Source organism: Dermacentor albipictus, chromosome 1 (assembly GCF_038994185.2).
Source record: "Dermacentor albipictus isolate Rhodes 1998 colony chromosome 1, USDA_Dalb.pri_finalv2, whole genome shotgun sequence".
Lineage (NCBI taxonomy): Eukaryota > Metazoa > Arthropoda > Arachnida > Ixodida > Ixodidae > Dermacentor > Dermacentor albipictus.
The window spans coordinates 273,931,348-273,956,319 of record NC_091821.1 but is presented as its reverse complement, the minus strand read 5'-3'; the positions used below and the strand labels follow the sequence as shown (position 1 = coordinate 273,956,319).

The 24,972-nt window shown below is 44.4% G+C and overlaps 1 protein-coding gene across 2 annotated transcripts in view; it reads left to right on the top strand.

Annotated features, from left to right (window-relative positions):
- The window catches only part of LOC135908769 (E3 ubiquitin-protein ligase KCMF1-like), an 81,298-nt gene that overhangs the window by 41,005 nt on the left and 15,321 nt on the right, over positions 1 to 24,972 (top strand). For both annotated transcript variants that reach the window (XM_065440605.1, XM_065440607.1), the window contains 2 exons: positions 11,408 to 11,509; positions 14,907 to 15,066. In XM_065440605.1, the coding sequence (XP_065296677.1) occupies positions 11,408 to 11,509; positions 14,907 to 15,066 (262 nt within the window). The remainder of the gene's footprint in view (positions 1 to 11,407; positions 11,510 to 14,906; positions 15,067 to 24,972) is intronic.

The following is a 24,972-nucleotide window of genomic DNA, read 5'->3' as shown; positions in this document are numbered from 1 at the left end:
CACTGCCTTTTTAATGAGGCTGCGCCTACAGTATTCACCATGACATCAATCTATGGGGCAGCATTGTTGCCGCATTAGTGTGGATAGGCGGTCAGCGGCACGCATTAAAATACACACGGTGCTGCTGCCAATTTTAGCTGATTGTATGCTAATAAAACATGCGGACAGTAGGGAACTGATGATATATTGCCCTGCAGTGCCACATTTTTGCATGTGCACAAAATGTTCCTATTTTGCATAAAAGAAGTGCAAATTGTCATTTAGCAGGGAACATTGAACGGGGAATAGGGGCCACACACTCCGTTTTGGCCCTTTATTGGTTCTTTTTGTGCTTGTTCCGCTTGCGTTCTGCTAACTCTGTTGGCATTGCCATTGTGCAACAACTAATGCAACATTTTCTCCTAATCTTACACTGAAAAAGAAAAAGCTGTTAATGTGTAAACTGTTATAGTGCCTACTATACCTGTTGTTCTTGGTGCAAAGTACGAAGCATGAAGCAAGGCAACATGGAAAGGAAAGATGCAGAGGGGTGACAGCTAGCAACTGTTCAATAGCAGATCCAGATACAATATGAAGAAGACATCCATACAAGCTAATTGCACAGAATGCGTGACACAGAAACACAGCATCGCGAAAGCTGCCCTAACAGCTGTGTGTTATTGTGCACTCTACTCCACTGCTTGTACGCACTTGTATGCATTGCCTTTGTTTTTTTCTGTGAAGTTGAAGTCATTTAATGTAAGTTCATTAAACAAGCTATGTCACGGAGTGACAACATGTTAGCATGTTCGTCTTATTGCTTCACACCCCATTATTTTTTGTCACAGTAAAAATAAGAACGTCGTATTTTAACTCTTTCGTTACCGCGACAAATTGGTCATTTTTTATTAATCTTGGAAAAAAATTATTTACCACTACAATAAATATTCAGCACACACCGCAGCATAGCATATTGTTCACAATGAAATGCTCTTTCCAAAAACATGCATTGCCGGAAAAAAAAATTTATTAGCTAAAACATAAAAATTCTAGAATGCCCCGTTTTTGCTGCTATTTGATAAAAACAGTAAAAAAACATATCTACAAAAATAATAATATCAAAGAAAATTCAGAATATACATTTCAAAGATAAATAACCCAGCAATAGTGTCTGAAAAAATAAATGCTCAGTACCCCGCCATTCTTCAGATACAAAAAAGAAACTAAGACAAGTTCATCACTCATGCCATGCGGTGAAACAGTTCCTGGATTTTGTGAAGCATAGGTGCACTCCGCACTTTTCCCACAAAACATCTTTTTGTTCAACTTTGCGGTCCTCGTAACACATTTTGCAGTTCTGCTTTTTGGGCATCTTCTGAGGATGGTCCGATGAGAAGTCCAAGGAACGTACCGTATTTACTCGAAGTGCACACGAATTACGCACACTTTTTTCCCATAAAACAGGTCCAAGAATTGACTGCGCATTAGAATCAAGTACGACCCTAAATCTGCGTTACCATACCGCCATTGGCATTTCAAAATGGCCGCCTCGTACGCGCTTCGATCCTAGCTGCCGTAGCTTCCTCCATGTGCTGCAGTATATGTGCTTGGGCAATGCTTGTTCCTTTGGCTTAGGTTAGGGCACCGCAGTCTTTCCATTTTCTGCGTCAGCTCTATCAGCATGGATGTGCCGAGATCATCACAATGGTGCAATTAAAAGGAAAGCGATCACATGTGTGGAGACAGATGACGGACGGAAATCGGGCTGCATCACGGGTGTTCAGAGTTCCGAAAACTTGCATGCTGGACTGACGCAAACAGGGGTGGCGTTCTACACCGGCGTTCTACACTGGCCCCGCAGCCCCTATCTTGAAAGCGATCTGCAACGGAGACAAGTGTCTACGCATCTAGGTGCACCACGCTGTGTCCTCGTCACTTCGTTCGCATTGAAGCGAGAGGCCGCACAAAGGTCAATTCCCTCACTCCTGCTACCGCACTTCCTTGCTCCAGCATTTTGATAAAGATTTTCCGCGGTCATTGAGTGAGACGTGTTCATGTTTGCTTGTGCACTTGTGACACCATGTTTGTTAATTTAGCTAGTAAGCAAATGTTTAAAAGCTCATACTACCGATAAAACTACTATCCTTTTTGTATAGCTGTCTACTAATTTACTATCGTAATCGATGCTTCTCCTTTTGGGCGAAACTGTGACTTTATTTATTGTAACTTTAGTGCATTGCTAGTAAATCTTTTTTTCCAAATGAGAGAAAGTTGTATTTCCGTATGAACGAATGAGGTACCCGGTACTGTAAAGGACTTTTTCTTTTTTTAGGTCACGGCAAATGGATACGCGTTACAATTCAGAGAGATTTTTTTTTCTCCTCTTTCTTTTTTGGTCGTGGAAAACGGGTGCGCGTTAGAATCGAGTAAATACGGTACTTCACTGGTTCATCTACTCTTCCAGGACCGATCGCTCTCAGTGATCGCTCTCAACAAGATTATGCATGCAAGCATATCTGTTTGCATTTTTGCAGGTTGTCTTTATCACCTCTACAGAGAAGAGTAGAAAGAAATCCCACGCCCTTGTAAGCTGTCTTACGCTGATCCGTAGTGCTGGTCCGAGATGTGCTACGGGCTGCCTTCTTGGCGTGAAAGGAAGTTTCTTGCTGCCGATGACAGCACATCATAGCCAAGCGAAGTATGCGCCCTGAAGATAATCAGTAGAGCTCTCAGCTCGTGCAAAAAGATCCGTAGATAAGTGCGCATAAGGAAGGAGTTCGCTCACAGCCTCAAAGGGTACTCGTCGGTAAACAGCTGTGGATGTCCCATGCTGACACGAAACATTGTTGTCGTCAGAGCTTGAATCTGCTTTGCTGTCATCTTCGGAATCATAACTCAAGTCCTCATCACTAAATTGAAGTGCGAGTGCAGCATAGTTTTGAGCGGGGCGCTTTTCTTGCAACACAGCTGCGCAGGACGCCGCCATGGGAGCGACTTTCTATAACTGCGCAGTGACACCAGCGTGCCCCTTGCCAAGATTTTATGAGGGAAGCAAAAGCGAAGCTCTTGGAAATTGGTTGGAAATTCGATGTCCACATGTTGGACATGCGGCAGACCTTCAGAAATACACTTTGGCGGAATAAGATGACTCGGACTCCAAACCAAAGCTCACCATTGAACAGCTGGTGTCTTTTTCTGTTAATTATCACCGCTCATCACTGTCGGACGGCAAAGCCAGCGATATAATTTATTTCCTTGCTGGTAGTCATCTGATTGCAAAATTTTGATGCTGGTTCGGTGTAATTGTGAACGGCATGCTTTTTTCTCGAGTGCGGCAGAATGTGACAGCCACGCCTCTTTTTGTTCCAACATACACACATTAGTTTGCCAAAAGGTCCGTCAAAAATCGCAACATCGGTGGAGCGCAAACATTTAAACTGATTCTGAAAGTGTAGTGCCTGTACTAACTGCTGGATGGCCTTCACTGGCTCAGAAACCGCTCCAACATGTTGAGATTGGTGATCTAAAGTATCGCTCACCAGTAATCGATTTGAATAGGTGTGGTAACGAAAGGGTTAAACGCAAAAAGCTGTTTTGGCCTGGCTGTGTGTATGCGACTGTGATGCAGATAAGTTCAAATTATTTTAATGACCAAAGCATTAAGAGTTTTCTTCTTTTTCTTCTCTTTCTGCTTCATTTACTCCTGCTGCTTCGTTTCTCTTTCTTTCTTTTTTGATTTTTGGCTGTTAGCACTCTGTATTGCCCACTCCTGCCTTAAGCGTGACACTGCAGAACTTCAAATAAATAAATAAACTTAAACAAACAATGGCCACTACCTTCCATCAAGCTAAGAAGGTCACACTAAAGAACTTATAGTAATAGCCGCTGGCCAACCACTGTTATGATGTCCTGCATTTAGCGACTGCATTCCCCACATGAACTTCATTTAATAGTTTATTCTTGCTTACCCTTTGTGACTGCGAATCAAAGCACTGAAATGTCACAGTTCACTCATGAGGCAAAATGATTTCTTCATAGTACAGATCAGAACCACATAATAAACGCAGATGTTAGGCACAGATACCTTTGGTTGTGTAACCACTGAGCAACAGTGTTGCAGTTATATGCAGATCAAATGTATACAGTAGAATCTCGTTAATACATTTACCAAACAGAAAAAGGAATGTGAGCAAAATATGTTAACTGAAAAAACGTATGATCTGAAGTAACTAAAATTTTACAGACTTAATTGTAGTGGACATCTACGTAACATGAAGCATTGCATGAATTGTTGTGATGCGAGACGCCGACAGGTGTGCAGCTGGTGGGGCACCAGTGGCCTGACACACATCGCATATAAACGACAACGGGAAACCGAAATTGAGCTGGTGGGTAATGCCGGATGCCACTGGAGCAAAACCTGACGCTCACTAAAAGCATGCAGTGGGCTTCCAAGCACTATGCTCCATGTGCTGAGAAACAAATAGGTCAAGATGCTTGTCGCAATAAGACATGTAAGTGGTTGAAAAAAAAAATGGAAATTTTTGAAAAAATAGGTCTTTTTTTTCGTTTTTTTTTACCAGAATAAAATTGGGAAAAGAAAGAAAAAAGGAGAAAAAAGCGGCTTCTCTCGACATAAAAAAAAATGCTGTCATCAGCACCGTCATGAAGAACAGGCTCGAGAAGAACAGATGCAAGAACAAGCTCGCATAATGCATTTAATTTGGTCAAAAGAAAGAGTTTGAGAGTCTGTGAAGCACCTCAATCCATCCACGTGGTGACAAGGACTTTGCTTCAACCAACCCTTGAGCGTATCACTTGTCGCATACTGCAGATTCTCCCTTCTTCTGCGGCAGCTGAAAAAAACTGGTCCAAGTTTGGAAATGTGTACATCAAGCTACGCAACAGGCTCACAGGGGCTGACAGGAACCTCAATGTCTGGAAGGCCTTGTCCGCTGCTCAGCGAAGCGCTGACGCATCAAGCGGAAATCAATCGGACACAGATTGATGCAAATGTTGATCTTGACGCTTTGATGTCAAACCAATGCCTTGACATGAAATCATGCCTAGAACCTGGAAGCTCTGCTGGGACTTTTGCGATACAATAATGGAACAATTATATTCCTTTCATTATTAAATAAATGTGTTGGATTTCTCATGGCTCTGTGCACAATTTTTTTTTCCAATTTTTCATATTTTTCTAAAAAACAAACGTAAAAGAAAGCAGTTCTTTTCTGCCCCTCAAAATTTCATGAAATTTTACATCCTCTAATCACAATAGGGTTGGCAGTGATAGCTGTGAATGCAGCATGTGATGACTCGGGAGATTTGCTGCCACTGGAATAAGAAACAGTGCGCGCACCTGTGTTTTCACGTGACACAGGTGGGCGTGTATTGCGGTGAAGCTGCCGTGGCAGACGGCTACTGTTCACGATCGCATGCGCCTTGTGCATTTTCTCGTCTACGTGGGATCTGGCAGCTGGAAAATGGCTGGAAAGCCTAACGTATGATCGCACTGTGGCAATGCTCAGAACGTTTGTAAACTGGTAGCAAATAAGTGTAACTGTACTGGGTCATTTTTTGTGTTCTCGGTCGTGAACTTTGGCGCTGGGAAATCGTACGTAATGCAGGGTGTCTACCAACCTGGAAAACTTTGAATACATGGAATTGCCAGGGAATTTCGAACCGTCTGGAAAAGTCTGGGAATTGTCAGGGAATTCATCAAAAACGTAGCCAGGTCATGGAAATTGACAGACGAAAGTCTGTGCGAACGTTGACAGAAACAGTCTTAACCCTAGATCAAAGCTCATAAAGTCGCTCCTTTGGCTTCAACCACAGTTGGCGGAGCAAGACTTCAATGGCGGAGCAAGACTGTATGAAGATGGCAAGGCACAACTATTGTTCTAGGCACCATACAGCAAATGCAACGATAATGAAATGAAACTCTCGCGCTGATAGTGTTTGCATGTCAGCTTGGCTCGAAAGCATTCCGGTTAAGTCAATGTTAGCACACTTGTATCACATAATAAATGAGGGACCAGGCTAACACCGCCATGACACTCGCGGGCATAAGGGCCTTCCTCCGGGCCTAAAAAAAAAGTCTACTTTCCTTCTTTCATGCCTGCGGGACCTAGCTGCAATATAGTTTTTGACTGCCGACTAAAAAAAGGTATGGCCAAGCCAGCAATCCAAGTTCGATCCGATCCAGTGCAATCTGTGCAGGGCCACCACATTGCCATTCTTCTGTTAACAAGGTATGTAGCATGTCAGCCGTGATGCCACTTCAAAGAAGTACTCATTTAACTTCATTGGGTGAACCCGAACATTTCGGAGTACTTGTCGTGGATCACGGTAGCGGCAGATGACGGCAGCAGGGCTGAATGCAGAGTATTCCACAAGAATTTTTCACTCGGCAACATGGGCAACACAGCAGTCACCAGCCACACTGTAAGCATGAAACACTGATCTGCTATGAGCTCATCGCAAAGTGCTAGCCAGACGAACCTTCACACATATTTTAGTGCTGGACTCAACTTAGTCTGCCTGTACCGTGACTGTTACTACTGATCGTGCCCTTGCAGTAGCTAGCACGAGCACCAAAAGTGATCCTGAATCCTCTGGCTGTCATGCCAGGCATGAGAGCTTCTGTAAGCAGTTCTCTTGGGAAAAAATGTCGCAAGAACTGAAAATTTTTGGTGCCTAAACACTGAAAGCAATGCATGGATTATTCATTCAGCAGCAGTGTCTGCCGCACTTCTTCCCCTGATGTTTCCCACGTATGACATCGTGAAGAAAATTAAACTTGGGAAGGACAAAGCCTGCTATACAATTTGTCATGGTATTGCCCCGTACTTCTGAAACAGGCTGCTGTTGAAGCTATGGTGTGTCAGAAGTTGTCGTGGTTTTTGACACATCCCTGCACAATATTGCACAAACAGGAGAAGATGGATGTATTAGTCAGGTATTGGGACCCAGCTGATGCCAGTGTGAAAACCCATTACCTGACATCATCTTTTATGCCATACTCGTGCAGAAGATTCAGCAGCTGCATTTAGAAAACCATTTAGAACATTGAGCAGGCAAAAATACTATGAATATCAATGGGCAGCCCGAAGATTAATTTGAAGTTGTTGAGGTTCCTGAAGGAGGAACTTGCTGCATATGATGCGAGTCAAATATTCTGGACCCTGTCAGGGTTGTAGACGTCGATCTCGCTGCTGCCATCAGTTGTAAGGGTTTTTAGGTCATCGGGAGAAACTTGGGGGGACAGCACTAGGCGAGCAGGATTTATTTACAGATATTTACAGTAGAACAAGATACATTCGACAGTCTAGCGTGACTGCCAAATGGAGCCCGCAAGACGAAGCATACAGAGCACGAGGCTCCAAACACATTGCTTCTCAAGCACGAGCACACAGCTCACGAGTACGATGACGAGCACACTGACGAGCACCTTCTCGAGCACACCTAGCAGCCGACAAACAGCAGCTTATAAACACTCCGTGCTCCTTAGATCCCTAGGTGAGAGAACCGTTCAACCAGTCATCACAGCCGAGCCGCCTTTGAGTGGTAGGGCTTACACACACACGTACGCACTGGTTTCCCGGAACCCAAGTTGAGCGCGTCCTCGTAACCAGGTGGTCACGCCTTACCCCAGCCGGCGCCTCTAAATTCCAGAGCTGGCTTTCTCCTGTAGTCGCCACGAGTGTCAGCAGACTGTGACGAATTCTGGGGCCCACGTACCGCAAATCACCCTTTGTTAGGGAAGCTCTTCTTGCTGCAGAGAGACTATGAAGACCCGGCAAATCAACCAACAATACACGGGGCGCCAAATGTGGACAGCCCTGCTGCCGTCACTGATTCTCCAAACGAGGCACATGGTGGATTAACGCTGCCGTAGTCTTCCAGTTCTCCGAAGGAAGTTCATGGTCGGTTAGCGCTGTCGTCCTCGCCGGTTCTCTGAAGGGCGCGCGGGTCGATTGAAGCACGTGCAGCGGGCTGAAATAGCTTTGCAGAGCAGTACCCCTGCAGGCCGATCCTAACAACACAGGGAGCTGTGGATTGCAAGTTGTGAGCAGCGCATTTAAGACGGGACACAATGTGATGCAATGGGACGTTGTGGTGTTCCTTAGCAGCATATACGGTATAGACTTGGGTAAGGGCTGCACTTTATTTTCACAATTTTGACAAGTCTCAGCCCTTACACGCCACTGAACCTCTAGGTCAAAATGGTGCTGGCAGTCAGCAACTTGTGCACACCCCGAATCCATTGCATCAAGGTCAATGTGCAGCTCTCGCCGTCTAGTAGCGGCACGCGGAAGCATGCTGTGCACAAAAATTGGCAGATACGCATGCTTGGCATAGGGGCACCAAACACTATTGCTTCTCTGTTGGACATATTTTTTCTCCAAATTTTGAGCTACCAATTTGGGGTGTGGTCCTTACACGAGTCTATACGGTACAGCCTAATCATGAATGTGTCTGCATGTCGAGCCAATTACATCAGCCACACGGGAAGCACTCTCTTTCCACTGAATTTCTGCTCAGTGAGGTGGCTAGAGAATACCAAGGTTATTGCAAGGGTGCCTCCTCCCGAGCTTGGTTACATATGTTGAGTGCTCAGAGAAAGAGAACGAAAAAAGACCAGCGTGCTGTATTTATGCGAGAAGGCTCTGGCTGACCAGATGCTGTCAGTTCAACTGGCTTTTAAGCTCTCCATTGTGGAAGAACTAGAACCTTTTCTGGCTGATTTCCAGTTAGAGAAACCAATGGTTCATTTCCTTGCATCTGCACTGGATGTCCTATTGTGCTCACTCCTGGGGCAAATTGTCACGAAAGAAATGCTAAGTGCTGCTGACACGCTGTCCAAATTACTCGAATTGACCTTGACAACTCTAGGAACGTGATTCCTATAGCTACCTTTGACATTGGTTTTGCCACCATAATTAAAGTTCGCAAGATCGCCAAATCTTCTCAGGTTGCTATGGTAATTCCAAGTCACGAACGCCATGCGCGTTATCAGCATGACAGGGCATTCTCGACAGGAAAATAATGAGCGCAGCCTTTTTAAAAAAGGAAATGCGGGCAAGACAGATGACAATTATTGTTCTGTTGCAAATGTACACTCCAAAGTGTGTATGAAGTTTTTTTAGAGTGTAGCGGAAAAAAAAAAAAGAAAGCTGCATATCTACCAACCCTCCCGATTTGCCCGGGAGACTCCCGATTTTTTACTGAACTATCCGATTGTACGATCACTGTCTTATAACTCCTGAAAAGTTGTCTCTGTTTGCACAATAATGGTTTTTGCGAAACCAGCACCGCGGAATCTACAGCCACATCATAATCGTCAGCATCACTAACAATGGCTGCACTAGAAACATTGGTATCATCGACTAAGCAGCCGACTATGGTGCCTAGTAAGCCGACCAAAGCCAGAGCCAATGTAGCTCTTGCATTTCATGCATGCATTCCTCCACGGTGCATTGTTACTTCTGTTTGTTGTATGATTAGTGTTGGCTAGGCCGTGTGTGCGGTGCACCATGTAAAGTTAGAAACCTCATGTGCTTGATGCCATGGTGCTACCAAAGCCCAAGAAAAGGTATTTCCAGATGTTTTTGCGATCTTACACTTCTGAATTTCTGTGCTTTATGACATCAAGAAAAAAGAACATTTTGCATTTTGTACATTGTGTGGATGCGACTTCAAACTGCACGTTTCTACAGCGAAGCATCAAATCTATGTTCGCACCACTTAGCAGAAAGACAACATAGTGAACGTACTCCAGAACAACTGTGACGACAGTGTCATACGTGTGGAGTTCCTGTTTACGGGTTTCGTCGCCAAACACAACCTACCCCTTAGTGTCAGTGACCACGTTGGGCCTCTTCTACGGAAAATGTTTCTGAAATGCGACGAGGCAAAGTTTATGGATGTGGACGCAACTCTGGAGAATGTGAAGGTGGCCAACTTGAAATTTATTTCACAGGCATCGCTTTCGTGTCTTCGTTTCTTCATTCAGAGTTTCCCTCGGCTGCTGCCCCGAGATTCCAGTGAATCTCCCGAAGGCGCTTTAGATGCTCTCAAAGCTCTGTTTGCCACTCTACGAGGGTACAGTCTTCCAGAGGACATTCTTAATGAAGAAAGGTGGGATGTGCAGTGGTCTGTGGTTGGAAAAATGAAAAACACTCATGGAAAACATGTTTCACCGAGTTGCTCAGGTGATTCTGGATTTAATCGGGATACCGCATAGCTACGCAGCGTGTCAGAGTATGTTTAGCATGGCACGAAAAACTAGGACTGAATTCCGCTCATTGATGTACAACACAACCCTCCAACACCTGCTGCTAGTGAAGGGCCCTCAGTCTGGACCATGTTTTGAGCAAAGCTACTCCGACAAATTTTTGAAGTGAGCGAAATCTCCTACTGCAAGGCCCCTGCAAAAGGACTCGCTGAACACTGCGTGAAGGTTTGAACGAAACAGCCCCCCTCTTTTGGCGCGAATAAAAAGTCTCCAGATTTTTTATCTTGCCAGATTGGCAGGTATGAAGCTGAGAAAATAATCTAAAAGATAGCGCAAGACGATGAGCAGCTCACAAGCAGGCATCTGTTGAGGGAGATGGAGCAACGAGTGACAACGATGTGAGCGCGGCGGGTGCAGCTTTGAAGGGAGCAGCCACCACCGCTGACGCCCGCGCAGCAGCCAGTATCAGGTGTGCTTTAGCTTGCGGGATTTGAACGCGCTGCTACGGCCAATCGGCACTCTGCATTGCAGGAAAATACCAACAGCGCTTCAACCGCCTCGACGATGCCATTTTGCAAGGCGGCAAAAGAGAGACGAAGAATTCATGGTGAAAACGACACCAAGATAGTGCGGGCAGGCTGCATGGGCCGGGAATGGCGTGCACGCTAAGTTTGACTTCATTTCGGCATTTGCACGTGTTTTGTGGGCTGCAGTGGCCTCAAAAGTAGCGCTTTTTTTTTTTTACTTGCGGTTGAATTAGGTGCTGATAATTACAGAACAGGTCGTTTATGAGACATACAACCCAACAATATTGTTTCTCAAAAATCGACTTTTTCGCGATTTTTCGGTTTTCGAGGGCCGCATCCCTCTTTAAAACTGTGGAACAAACAGCCGTTACAGAATATTCACGCTGGACGTGCACTTGTAAACACGTAGTGCCTAGCAGATGACGCGACACGCCATTCACGCTATGCGTGGTTCAGCCATTGTCTGCCAGGTGGTGATGCTGCTCAATCTCACGGACAATTTCTTTCAATGGTTACCTTGGATATTAGCTGCTTGAACAGCAGCCATTGTCTTGAATCATGACCAAGTGGGGTTGCACTGTCTACTCATTGTCTGGCCGGAGCAATCCTTGAATATAAATAGTGGCATGAGAGGTGTGGCCATGTGGTACCTGTTTTGCAGGTGTGTCCTGTCTGCGCTGCATTGCCTGGAGGGGAGCCAAACCATGTGACTGAAGATTTTGCAGCCCACCTGAGCCTAGAACACCGAAGTAACAGAGACTTGGTAAGTTTATATTACTACACACTTCAGGTAGTGTGAGGCAGGGGCTGTCTTGAAAGCCTAATAAAGCAGAACATTGGATGAGCACCATAGAAAGGGAAAGCTAAAAGAAGTTCTTGTGCAACTATTGTCTGTTTCAGTAGTTCCGTGCAACAGAGCCAAGGCTACACGACCTGCGAGTGCAGATTCTTGTGCAGCGTAGTGCCACAGTTTGAAACTCTTTGGTCATCTAAATGGCCTTGACAATAGGTCTTGTTGGCAGTTGTTTACTTTGAAACTTCTGTGCAGGTCACAGGGTGGTTTATTGCGCGATTTTGGTTTGCTGTTTAATAAAATATTAAGTGAGGCTCTATGATACTGAAAATAGAGTTGTCTTGTTCTGTGCATTTTTTGATTCAAACAAGAAAATTTATTCAGTGCTGTCGTACAGATATTAATTTGCATTTAAAAGTACAAAAATTCGATTGATTTGACAGTGACGTGTAGTCTGCAGAACCACAACCCCGTGGAGGACTCTTTTCTGGGTAGTGCTTCGTCCTTTAGAAAAAATGGTGGCCGTAATTTGTATTGTGGTATCAGCTCCAAGCTGCTCTGTTATGTGAAAGGAATGAATAAGTTGGCGTTGAACATGCTTGGAACAGTGAAGGAGGAGTGCGGTAAACGCGCATAAATTCTAATTAAGAAAACGGCCGTACTTAGGAGTGCCAGCAAGTGCACCACAGACAAGTGGATGTTACAAGAAGTATCAAGACATGGCACCACCATCCCATGTGACAAGCTGGCCGAGTGCTCCTTCTGAACCCTCCGTTTCCTCCATCTCTGCGACCTTTTGTGTGTGTTCAATTGCGGCAAAAAACATGTCTTTTAGCAAGCACCAACTAGGCCAACAAGCAGTTCTCTGCAACCTTTCTTCTCCTCTGTATCTCGAAATATCTTGGAGATACATGCCTTTTCGGTGTCAAAGCAAATATGGAACAAATTTTCCACCACTGCTATCACAACAGCTGATCTCACTCCGAAGTTGCAGTCATAGTAGGTGATGCCACCACCTGTGATGCAGCACTCACCGCTAGCAGATGACAAAGTGTAAAAGGACACCTTTGAGATCTGCTTGTCCCCCTGATTGGTCGAAGAAGCCTGTAGCTTCCATAGTGCTGCCCGGAACTACTGAAGCAGTATATAGACCTTCGTTTCTTGTACCTCTTCGCCGGCTCTAAATGCCTTGAAATAGTTATGAAACAAACATGTCAGTTACTGAGCATTATACACATTACTTTCTTTTTAATGCGAACTGTAATAATTGGCAGGGGACATTAATATTTTGTGATGCTTACGCACAGTGTGATGGCAATGGTCCTTGTGTGCACAGTACAACTTGTTCTTCTTGGTTGCTTAAGTGTGTTCGGTTATGGCATAAAAAGTTGCGCATCCTTTGTTCCAGCAAATGATGGTACTAACCCTCTCTGCTTTAATTTGTACGTAAGCAGTACTTTTTGTACCTCCCCCGTCTTAGATGATTAAAAGAGCTGTTAATAGCCTGTACCTGGAATCGTTAGCTCCTGTGCCAGTATAGCTTCACCTGAAGTTGAAGGCGTTGTACGATCTGTACAATGCTGGTAAATAAAGTCCATAGAATGTGATCTACCTAGTTCTGTAATAATTTACAAATTTCCACACAAATTAATTCATTTTCTTTATTGTTGCCAAAAGACTAATCATGCATAGTGCAAAAACGCAGCAACTTTTATCTAAAGCTTCGTCAGCCCTCAATGCTTACACTGCTGGTAGAAGTCTAGAATATTCGAGCACCCACCTATTATGAGCCCTCTCGGTAACTGTGTAACCATGTCCATTAGAAAGTCCTTGGCCCATGCAAAAATCAGTATTCTGAGTCTATTTAAAGCACATCAAGTTATACAAACACATCTGTCAATGAAAACTCTCAGCTCTAAAGCAAAAAGTAACATATGACTTGAATCTATTGCTTCTGAGTAGTGTCATATTGAGAAAGAGTGTACAACTATTCAACATTATGTAGAGAAGCATGTTCTGCAATCTTTGAATTGATTTTTCTCAATTTGGCCCTTTTTGGCCAAACACCTTTAAGAAAACTATTGTTTTCAAACTGCTTTGCCAATACAGTTAAACCTCGATGCAACGAACTTCAGTATATCGAAGTTGTCGATATAACGAAGTATTTAACTTCATAACTTATTGTCCATAGAACACGATGTATTTAGAACCTCAATATAACAAAGTGAGTATACGATTTCAATATAACGGAATTTCACCACTGCTGCAAAGAAATGCTGAGACAATAAATGGAAACTTCTGCGGTCACAGATGGTCAAATGATTGAAGTACAAACGGCTGCTTGCAAACGCACCTCACCTCTCAAATCGCACGCCACGAGACAAGCTTTAGAGGTAATCTACCTCGTGTGCCAAGAGTGGGCATGCCGAGAGGGCCTGGCACTTTGTCTTCCCGCCCGTTTAGCATTGGAGGTAGTGTAATCTCGAGTTTCAATGGCCCTTTGGAGCGAGAGGCAGACAAAGCATTCGCTCCCCCCTCTGCCAGCGCTTTTCATGATAGCGTCATTCCAGTGTGGGGGGACGCTATCAGTTGCCCATTTGAGGGGGCGGAGTGCACGTGAAAGCGTGGCTGGCTTCCCTTAACTCCTACCGGGGATGTGAAGATATCGTCAATCTAGTTGGCATGAAACCCTATCATTCGTCGTCGACCCCCAAATTTATCAAAATGAATTGTTTTCTCATTCATATTTGCTTTTTTTTTTTCGATTGCCGATAACTGAAAATTCTGTGGCCCCTTCTGTGCAAGAAACATCCATCCGTGACTGTACTTATTTGCATAAAAGATCAAATTTCAGTGCAACAAAATTTCGATGTAACGAAGTAAATTGATGATTTTACACACTTCATTATATTGAGATTTTGTAGTGGCATCTAAAGAAATTTTGTCACAAACAATTTAAGGTACTTCTTAACTTTCCAAATTTATTTCGACATAATAACAATATCAGTTATCTGACATGGTGGCAAAATAACAGACTTGCTTTTTAACTGGCGTAATTTTTACAGAAATGCCAAAGAATAAGTGGCTCTTATCCTGCACTATAGCCCACCTAGATGGTATTTATTCGAAAACAATGAACATATATATTTTTGAAATTATAAGTTCACACGCTTGTGCATAAACATTTTTAAGCATGCCAACATAGGTCAATCTTATTTTAAACCCTCATATTACCATCATGTATGATTCCCAATTTCTAGTTTCTGTAAGGCCGTCTCATTGCCTTGGTGTGGAGGCCATGTGTTTTTTTTGGGGGGGGGGGGGGGGAAATATGGAGCCTTTTCAGCGGGAGTACATTTTAATGCAGGATGAACCTTCTGGATCCCGGCATGTACGTAGGATTCCTCATCCAGCTGGCAGGGGCATGAGCAGTGCTCGAGCTAGGCGCTCTCAAATGCAGTTCTCTTCCACTGGAGGTCTCTCTGCACTGTCTCCTAGCAACAGAGACTCTATGGATCCAATTGCCGGTAAGGACATGAGCTTCAGAATGCTACAGCAGGGCATTTTGGAATTGAAAAGGGTGGAAGGACAGGACTGAGGGACGTTGTATTGGCCATAGAACACCTGTCATAGTTAAACTTCCATTAATTCGACTCCTAGTTAGTTCTATTCCTACTGAAGGTCTTGGCTGGTGTCAATACTTATATGATTTCGAAACTGAAGTTGGCCTTCACCAGATTGTTCTCTAACTTGAATGATCAGCATGCAAGAACCTGACCTAAATGGTGACCCCACTAATCGCTCCTATGGCTACATCGTTTGTCTTGGCAGCAAGACAGTGAATGCGTTAAAGGTAAGTTATCTCCTGGTGAAAACCCAAATTTTTGGCCTAGCTTTACCAGATTTTGAAGCAATAACGTCAGCTGACAATGAATAATTATACTGTATTTATCAGATTTTTGTGTGTCCTGTTTTTCCATGTTAATTGGTCCACGAATTGCTACATGTTCCAAATCAATATGAAACAAAAGCCACAGTCGGGGTGTTAGTGTGACAAACTACCATCAGAAGGAGTAGGATAGGAACAAACTGTGCTTGGACGAGACGGAAGTCAGAACGACAGACAAGGCACTGAACTAAGAACCACTGGTTTATTGTGGGGCATGCAACATGTACAAAACACAGGCTCAGTGCAGAAGACCAACAAAAACACGGTATCTGTGCCAGGATAGGAACAAAATCATCACATGTGCTGTCATAGTAGGCTGTCACGTTTGCAGAGAAACAGAGGGTATGCTGATGCAGGAGTTTCCATGCAATTGGATACAAAACGCTTTGCAAATCTCGCGTGCTCTTTGCTCTGTATATCTACCTAATATTGCGTATTTTTCAAATATATGTTGGCTGCTGCATTCTTTGCAGTGCTGGGTTGAATGACTAGGTAAAGACCCTTTCAGTGAGTACGCATGCTCTCAGTCGGTATTTCAAACAGGGTGTCTACCAAATGGGAAAACTGGGAATTCTCAGGGATTTTGAATAGTCTGGAAATACTCTAGGAAAACTCGGGGACTTTGTGCATCTATCAGAGAAAATTAGCTGTAATATTATTGAAAGGAAACGAAAGTCGCAGTAACGCTGTCTCTCCTAGCAGAGAGGAATCGTAAAGAATCTACTTTGATGCCGTGTCGTCAGCTGGAGGAGTTGCCAGTGTACAGTCAACGACAGACTTTCTGGACACCTGATAATACAGACAGCTTCGTGGCACTATCACCTACCCCATAGAGTCAGTGTATAAGAACGTCTAAAATTTCGGCCGCAAGAACCCTTCGCTGTCCTACTTTCCGGACTTTTTGCTGTGACCACAGGTCTGAAATGGCAATAATCAAAGCCACAACCACCACCATTTTCATTACCTTGCCACCTCGAAGTGCTCTCGCACGCAGATCTGCTGGCAGCTGTAGTCACCACTGCAGCAACGCTAGGGCTAGCTGCTTCAACGTTTGCTACCAAGCTTCTTGCTGTTTGGCGCCATGTTTTTCAATGAAACAATTCACTGCGGTTAGCAATGGTGCCTACTCCTTCTTTGTAATCATCGCAAATTGTTTGAAAGCTCGGAAAGCGCAATGCATTGCATAATGCCGATTCCTGAAAGTCATCTTCGCCTTAGTAATGTTCCACGGTGAAGCAAAAGCCAAAGTATTGCGGTGAAGCATAACAAGCGTGGGAAGGGGCTATTGCCACAAGACACAGTATGTATTCCTTAATTATACACGCGTGCACCCGGTATTTCCTGTCACAGTACGAGCACTGATATGCCTAATTTGTGTACCGACAGACCTTCAGAGCATTTTCGAATGTGCCTGTGACAGTTTGAGCCCTTAAGGGCAGTAAATGACATGCATTTATTTTTTCCAACTGGCTGATCTTTCAGAGATTTTCGCGGCCCCTAGGGAGTTAGAAAAATAGGATGTGGACTGTGCAACTGACCAAGAAGATGCTTCCAATGGTCCGTGGGGCGAACGAGTGGCGGAAGGAGGACAAGAATAGAAAGGACCTATGCATTGAGGAATAAACGGGAAAGAAAGCATGCCACCGCTTGTTTAAAAAAGCTTAAGCTCAAAAAAAAAAAAATGGTGGCTGATTTCGAGATGCAGGTGTCCCTCATCCAAACCAGAATGAACTCTTTAAAGCCGTGAAACGCCGAGGCATTTTGCACGAGCTGAGAGTATGTCAGGGCAGTTGAAGTTGACTTACTTCAAAGAGAGAATCTCACTTGTGATAAAGTTTGGGCCTCACACAAATGAGCTTGCTATCAATTCATAGAAATAGCTCGTATTTCGAAAATATTTGCTTCTGTATGCATCTCCTTTTTATTTGTGTTTGAAAATGTTCGATTCACAATGGGTTTAATCATTTTTTTCGAAGGTATTTTATTTGCTGTGCATTTCACTAACCTCTCCCTTCTTTCCTTTTGAATAAAATAAACGCTACTCCTTACTATTAAAACTGGATTAAATTTTCTTTTTAACATGCTTACTAGCATCAGGCGACATAGTGATATCCTGTCTTGATATAAAACAAAGTTCTGTGTCACTCAAGGAAAACCTGGAAAACTCGGGGGAATTTGGAAATCTCAACTTCGTAGACACCCTGTTCAAACTATCGGCCTGTTTGGCCATTGTAGCAGCTTTTGCACTTTAGCGGAATCTTATAAACAACTGCGCGAGTGCAGTCAACGAAAGGTGTTCTGTATTTTTTCTCATATATTACTTTTCTGGGGCCTTGCTTGTTGACTTTACGGCGTAGTGCCAAGAGCTTGTCCCTTATGCTGAACAAAACGTGTATGCCTATTTTTCCTGCGACCTTTTATAATCTGTGCAACACCTCATAGACATAGGACATATGACGGTTGGCTTGCATGAAGTCCTTTGTCCAGTACATCACGTCCTGCGCTTCCCCTGGTTTGGATCACTAAAAGCCTTTCTACCATCAACACCAGTGTTAGTGCCATTGTCATCACCAGATAGGTGCTTTACAAAGTATTCACATTGGATGACTATGATGTGCTGCTTTCAGGCTTCAGTTGTAAAAGCTCATTGAAAAAGGAAGCAGCAGCAGAGTTGTATGTTTACGATGCTCCGGAGACTTGCATGTGTCCACAAGACGGAACTGACAATGTGGTTACCAACCTGTTTGTAATGGTTGCAGAGTTCAAGAAATGTGGAATATCACAGCGGATCGCTTGGAGAACAATACGTTTTGGTCTGTATACAGCAGTAAAAATCTGAGGTTTATAACAAGATACAATACCTCATTGAGGGTCACATTTATTGCTTCTGGAAATGCACCCCTAGGTCACATTTTTGTACTTGTGCATTACAATTTTTCAGTGATTTATTTTGAGAAGAAACAAATAATTTTTAAGGTGACATTAAAGGAAGAAATATTTTCAGTATTCAGTATCATACATGGCGTATTGTTCAATACATGATGAACTAGCATATCTTTTTAGGAATGTACTAAGGTTCCGACAATTTATAATAGGTTTCACTCAGCTGGGGCATCTATTTTATGCCATTATATTTCATTTTCCATTCTTGTTGTGTGTCACGTTGAGGGGCTGATCCCAGCAAAGACAGCAGTATGGCAGTCTTTGAGTCGCATCTGAACCGATGTCGAAGGGCCAGAAAAATGGAAAATGAAGTTGATTGTTGTAGAATACAACACCATGCAGAGACGTGCATGCAACCACAGCAAGAGCGAGTCATACCATGGGAGCACCCCCAAGAAAACTCAGTGGTGTGCACCTACCAGAAGAAAGGCTAGTGAGAAACTTGCAGTAATTAATTGTTTGATTTCTAGGCAACATTTTATCAGTTCTCGCATGTCTTGCCGGGGAGGCAAGTGCGGCTGTGCCACCTGTTTGCGAGAGCCCATCTGTAAACAAAGTAATTGCACACCTACAAGAGCCATTCAAGCAAGCATCTCACAGTAATGCTTTCAGTGATAAGTTGTTGTTGTTGTCGTTAATAAGAATGTTTATTAAGATAACCATAAAAAGTTTCCACCCCAGGAAGTGGATCCATCGGGGGGGACAAAGGAGGAGGTCAGTTCAGATATTATTGACCGTTTTTGAGTCTTGTAGAAATCGAAGTAATTAGTGGACTATGAGGTTCTTGGGGAACAGCTCTTGGGGGAACCAGTGAGAAGGCACCAGGTGTCCAAGTCTTGAGACCTTAGAGTAGAAGGGAGAGTGGCTATCGCTGTTCTCCGGTGCATGGTAATAGTCGAGCAGCCCCAGAGTGTATGTTGCTGATCCAGCAGCTCTTCCCTGGACAGGAGCGGCAAGTGGCTGATTTCCACGTCTGGAGGTGCATGCTGGCGCATCGAGCTGGTGTCACTGCTGTCCAACATTTATAGACACTTCTTTAGTTTCAGAACTGCTTGCAGCGCCCGTAGGGAGCAGGCGGCCTGTCGCCGTCCCCGCCACTGCAGCGCTGCAGTCGCAGGTTGAGCTAGAAGAGTGAACGTCATCTGCTAGTGCGCAGTGTTTTGCACAAGCACTCGCATTCGAATCATTAATGCGCGAATGGTGTTTTGTTTTCGGCTCTTGCCCGGAGGTATTTGATAACGTACGTGGGCTTAGCGCGTTACGAACTTAGGAGCGGTATTCTGAGTAGTGTTACAAGCGTCCGTTTTGCGCAATGACGAAAGGCGTGCTTTGATTCTGCTTCTCATGAGATGAATTGAATCTTGCCACTGCAATAGATTCTAATTATCTGCCGAACCAGTTTTTCGAGACTGGCTGGTGTGTTGCGCATTTCGCGAAAAATTACTTTTACGTTTTATTGCAGTAATACTAGTGCAAATAAAACCCGTCGCTGTGTCTCGGTGGCTACGGCTCGCAGCTACTGTATTGAAAGCCGTGAGTTCGATACCGGTGAATGTGAAATGCAAGAAGCCCATGCACTATGCGATATTGGTGCACATTAAAGAAACCCAGATGGTCGAAAATCATCCGGAGCCCTCCACAACGGTGCCCCTCTTTGCCTGATTTGCTTTGGGCCGTTAAACCTGTCGATTTTACTAGTGACTGTAGAAAATTGCAAAATGTGGTCTAGCCGAATGCTCACCGTAACCCTGTGCACAATAATTTTCAAAGGCATCTTGTATACACTATGTTGAGACCCGCCGTAGTTGCTCAGTGGCTATGGTGTTGGGCTGCTGAGCACGAGGTCGCGGGATCGAATCCTGGCCACGGCGGCCACATTTCGATGGGGGCGAAATGCGAAAACACTTGTGTACTTAGATTTAGGTGCACGTTAAAGAACCCCAGGTGGTCGAAATTTCCGGAGACCTCCACCAAGGTGTGCCTCATAATCAGAAAGTGGATTTGGCACATAAAACCCCATAATTTAATTTTTTACACAATGTTGAGTGCTACTTTTTGTTTATTAAAATATTTTAAAATTGGTTATTTTATTTATACTAATTTAAGTATTAATGCACGAGAGAGTAACTCGAGGCCTGTGGCATTGGAATTCAAAATAGAGAAATTTTATTCAAACATGCCAAACACTACTGACAAATTTGCTGTCAACTAATCTGTCAGAAAAGCTTCACCTTCTTTCCTCTCTTTTCTCTTTGAGCTCTAATGGCACTGCTATTTTCCAAGCACTTTGCTCATGCAAGGAAGTGCATCTGGGTCACTAAGTAAAAGTGAATTGAGCTGTGAACGCCTCAATATGCGCTGGACAATCAATGCTGTTCGTGCCTTTTTTTACGAGAGAATCCACCACGCTCCAAAACAGGTCGCCAAACAACTCTCCCTTTCTAGCCTTTTTTATAGTGTGTTCTACCGTGCTTACACAGGCAAACATCTTTTTGGAAGGGTACGCGAGGCAGGCACTGACATACTCGCGCTCAATAATGAGCATAGCCTCACGCGAAGGGACTCCTGCCTGCCAAGTGCGTCTGCTTTGCAGAGTTCACATTGCGTTTTTTTTTTTTTTTCACTTTGAACACCACATAGCCTGCCAAGTACTACAAGGCTGTTTCTTCTGGTGATGGAAGACTGTATTTATGCTCATTCGAAGCATTGGAGAGGTCCCTTAATGGTAACGCCATCAGCTCCTGCCAGACCCGTTCTTTCGTTGCTTTTTTCTGGATGAGGGCCTCGTGACGCTTTTCTCCGAGGCTCTCGAAAGCACTGATGCACAATCAGTGCCTGTCTCACAGTTCCCTGTCACAGCCACTTCAACAGGTGTGTAAAGAGAAAGCAGCCTAAACAATTGGCTAAACTTGGTTACTGTAGGATGGTCTTCGTCACCTCTGAATGATCTCGCTAGTCCAAAGAATCTGTGCAATAAAAAGATATTATATATAAGCAATTTTAGGCTTTTCAATGTGGCAGTCTAATAACCTCAAGTGGGTCCTGGTTTAATTTCCCTGTGAGAACATAGCTGACGCCCTTGTTGTGCCGGATGTCTATAATGGATAGTACTAACATCAATATAATCCAGAGACTCGGTGGTTTGACTTGATGCGATGAGTTTGATATTTCCTCTTGCTTCCGTTCGGTTCTACATGTCCAGGAATTCCTCCAAAAACTGGAAGAATGTGTGTAAATGCAAAAGAAAAAAAAAGCGTACTAAACTACAACAGAAATGGTGCACTATACTATAAAAGTATTTTTTTTCTCTCCTCTCAATAAGATTTTTCTGATTGATTCTTTTATATTGAGTACACACAGACTGCTTACCCTAATTTTAGGAGAACCTTTTCTTATTCCAGCTTGAGGAATCTTGGCATTCAGGATGTCAAAAAGAAAATTTAGCAGCAAAGTAGCTTATTCAGTCCCTGCGCTGTTAGCAAAGCCAGGACTTTTAGGTGCCGGTAGACTTTTAACCCCGTCGCCACACTGCGGCTGAAAAGCTGAAAAACAGTTTCTTGATTTTACTGGAGCCACAAAAAAGCAAGCTGCGCATTATAGAAGCTTAACATGTCGTCTACCACTCAATAAACATTGTCCACACTGACAATAGGAACTGTGTGTGGTAGAAGCATGCATACGCAATTCTTAATCTGGAAATAGCAATAACAGGTTAGCAAGGAAAGGCATCTGAAATATTGTACTTGAGTTGCAAGGCGAACATTCATGGTCTGAAGCCCCTGTGGCTTGACATGATACTCAGTTTTGGCACCACCCTAATCTCGGCTCTTTTCTCTGCCTTATAGAGTTGCCCATGGTAGTTCAGTTGATGGTCCCCAATCTGCAATAAAATTGCCACGCTTGCAGAGAATAAAAACAAGGCACACATGCTCATTTAAAAGAAGCAATTTCACACTAAACAAGCAGGCTTGGTTATAACTTGCCTCTCCATGCTGGTGCTTCATCAAATGATTTCAGACACACTTGGTTACGTGTGGCATGCCACATATGAAATGCAGAAATGAACCACAGAGCTTTCCACTGACCCCAAGATGCTTCCACAGTGACTTATTGTTTCCAGCTCTGTCGCTGATAACAGCCATTACTTGGGTACCATCCTGGTGAAGCTGCAGAACCGAGTTTACCACCATTTTTGCCAGCACTCAGCCTGGTGCTGCTCCCTTTGTGGCATAGCTTGCAATGGGCTGAACCCATGAATCGAACATGGGATTGATCGTTATGACTAAAGCATGGTCTGCTAGTTGTCCAGCATATTCTTTGACAACATCAACATAGTTTATAAATCCATCAAGTTTGCAAGATGTTCTGTTAAATTCAGTTGATTACCACAACTTCACCTCATCAATTGGTATACATTTATAGGTTTGATGTTCTGGCTTTCCTGTTGATTGCAGCTGAATGCTTTCGATGGCAAACTTATTCAAACCATACTCGCACGGCAGACCCCTCGGCAGCTGCACGAGATGACATGTACTTGGGAGAAGAATTTTCATATTAGGAAGGGCCTTGTAGCCCTTCGGGCTTGTTAGCCACAGTAGTAAGCAGACCATGAGCCAATCGGCTGTGTACCTATGACTGCGCAGCGATTTTTCTGCCTGCTGCATCACTGCTGTTTCGAGCGCCATTTTTTGTACCTCAGGCAAATATTTGGTGATTTCATCCAGAGTCCTTGTCAACTCATTCTTCAGCTTCTCGCTCAGCCGCATTACATCTTGTTTTTGTTTTTTTTTTGTTCTCGTGCTGCAGTGGCACGAAATAGTTGCTTTCGCAGCACACTTGCTGCCACAGGCACCTTTTTCTTCGATTGTGTCAACACTGCCCTCCGCTTCAAACATTTTGCCAAGTTGGTCCACATAGCATACATATCTTTGTCTGCACTAATCAAAACAGCGCAGTCTTTGTAATAGAGCGTACTTCTAGCATTTTGTGCCACACTGCTGCAGTTGGTGACATAGACGTCGGAGCAACCATGGCAAAATTTGTGTGCACAGTCTGCAAAATTGCCTTTACATCTTTCACAGAAAAACCTGAACGCGCGTTCCACTTGTGCAACAACCTTCTGTTTACTTGGACAGCATAGGTCAGGTCCTCACAAAATATGACACTTTTCAGGATGGTGTAAACCCCTCTCTTCATTCCGGCGTCGTAAAGACAGCCTCTTTGTACTTTCCCGCCTCCTCCTCAAGGGCCACCATTCTCCAGTTTCTTGGAAGCTGTATTGATGCACTCTTTTCCACAATCTGTGTGAAATCAATGCTTTGCACGGGATCGGATGTTTCAGGAGCTTCTAGGTGGGACTCCGAAAATGTGGCAATAGCAGGCGCTGCATTGCTAGGTGCGCTGGGTCTTTTTTTAGGCAACTGCTGCCTCTTGCCATTTCTTGATAAGTAGCTCGGAACGTTTGGGAATAGACACTGAACTGCATCAAGCTTCAATGCACAACACCCACGGTCCATCTCGACAATCTGACCGTCAATGACATGCTTGTACGTCTTCACAATGTCATCAGGCACAAAATGCACTTCACACACCTTGCAAGTCTTGCTGAGCACTTTGTCTGCGTGCGAGTAGCTCTAACCCACCTTGCGAGAAGTTGTGGATCGGATGGTGGTGCAAAAAAGTTGCGTTTCTCCGGGTTGCGCTTGTACCTGCTGGTACACCTGGGCGCGAAGCAAGTTGGCATCGTCGCATTTGAAAGCTGCTTCACGACCAGTAGTGTTTGCTGGTCTGAGTGCACTGTAGCTCTCGATGCAGACCACGTGTTCGTAGAGCGCACAGGAAAAATATGGACAAAAAAAGCAACGTCAAACACGCACATGGGCCAAATAGCAACTGCAGGAAAGGAGCTGTGCGTGCGTTGGCGACTGTGCAACCTTCGACAGCAGCGCCCTCTCACCGTCCCAGTACATGCAGCGCTCGCTTTCAGAGGAGGAGTTATGGAAATAAAAAAAGTCTCTCTAAATGTTGCTGCTGTCTCTGTGATGATACCTCGCAGGCGTGCGACTGGGTAAGCTTCCCTGGCAGAGACGCAGGATTTTGCGGGAGGATGTTCCAGAGCGTGGCCCTTCGAGCTGCCTTACCTCTGCCAGGGCTGTGTTCGGGTGGATCGGGTATGGGCTGTGAGGCGCTTGTAGCCAAGTATCTGACGGGTAGGAATGAAGCTCCCTTGCCAAAGAGTCGACCATTCGGTTGCCAGTGGCCGCAGCATGACTTGGTATCCATGTGAGGCGGACAATGGGGCCAGCCTTGTCGGCGATTCACATCGCCCGGTGTATCGAGTGAACAGCACCATTGCGCAAGTCCAGCCGGATGCAGCCTTTATGGAGTCCTACGAGTCTTTGTAAACAGTCTGATGAGTGAAGGCTGCAAAAGGAGGCTTGAGGAAGGCGTTGCATGCAGCGGATATCGCAGCCAGTTCTGCCGCTAATGGGTCGTTGCAGGCAGGGCAGCAGGAGTAGTAGGCCATGGCGGTCTGTGGGCA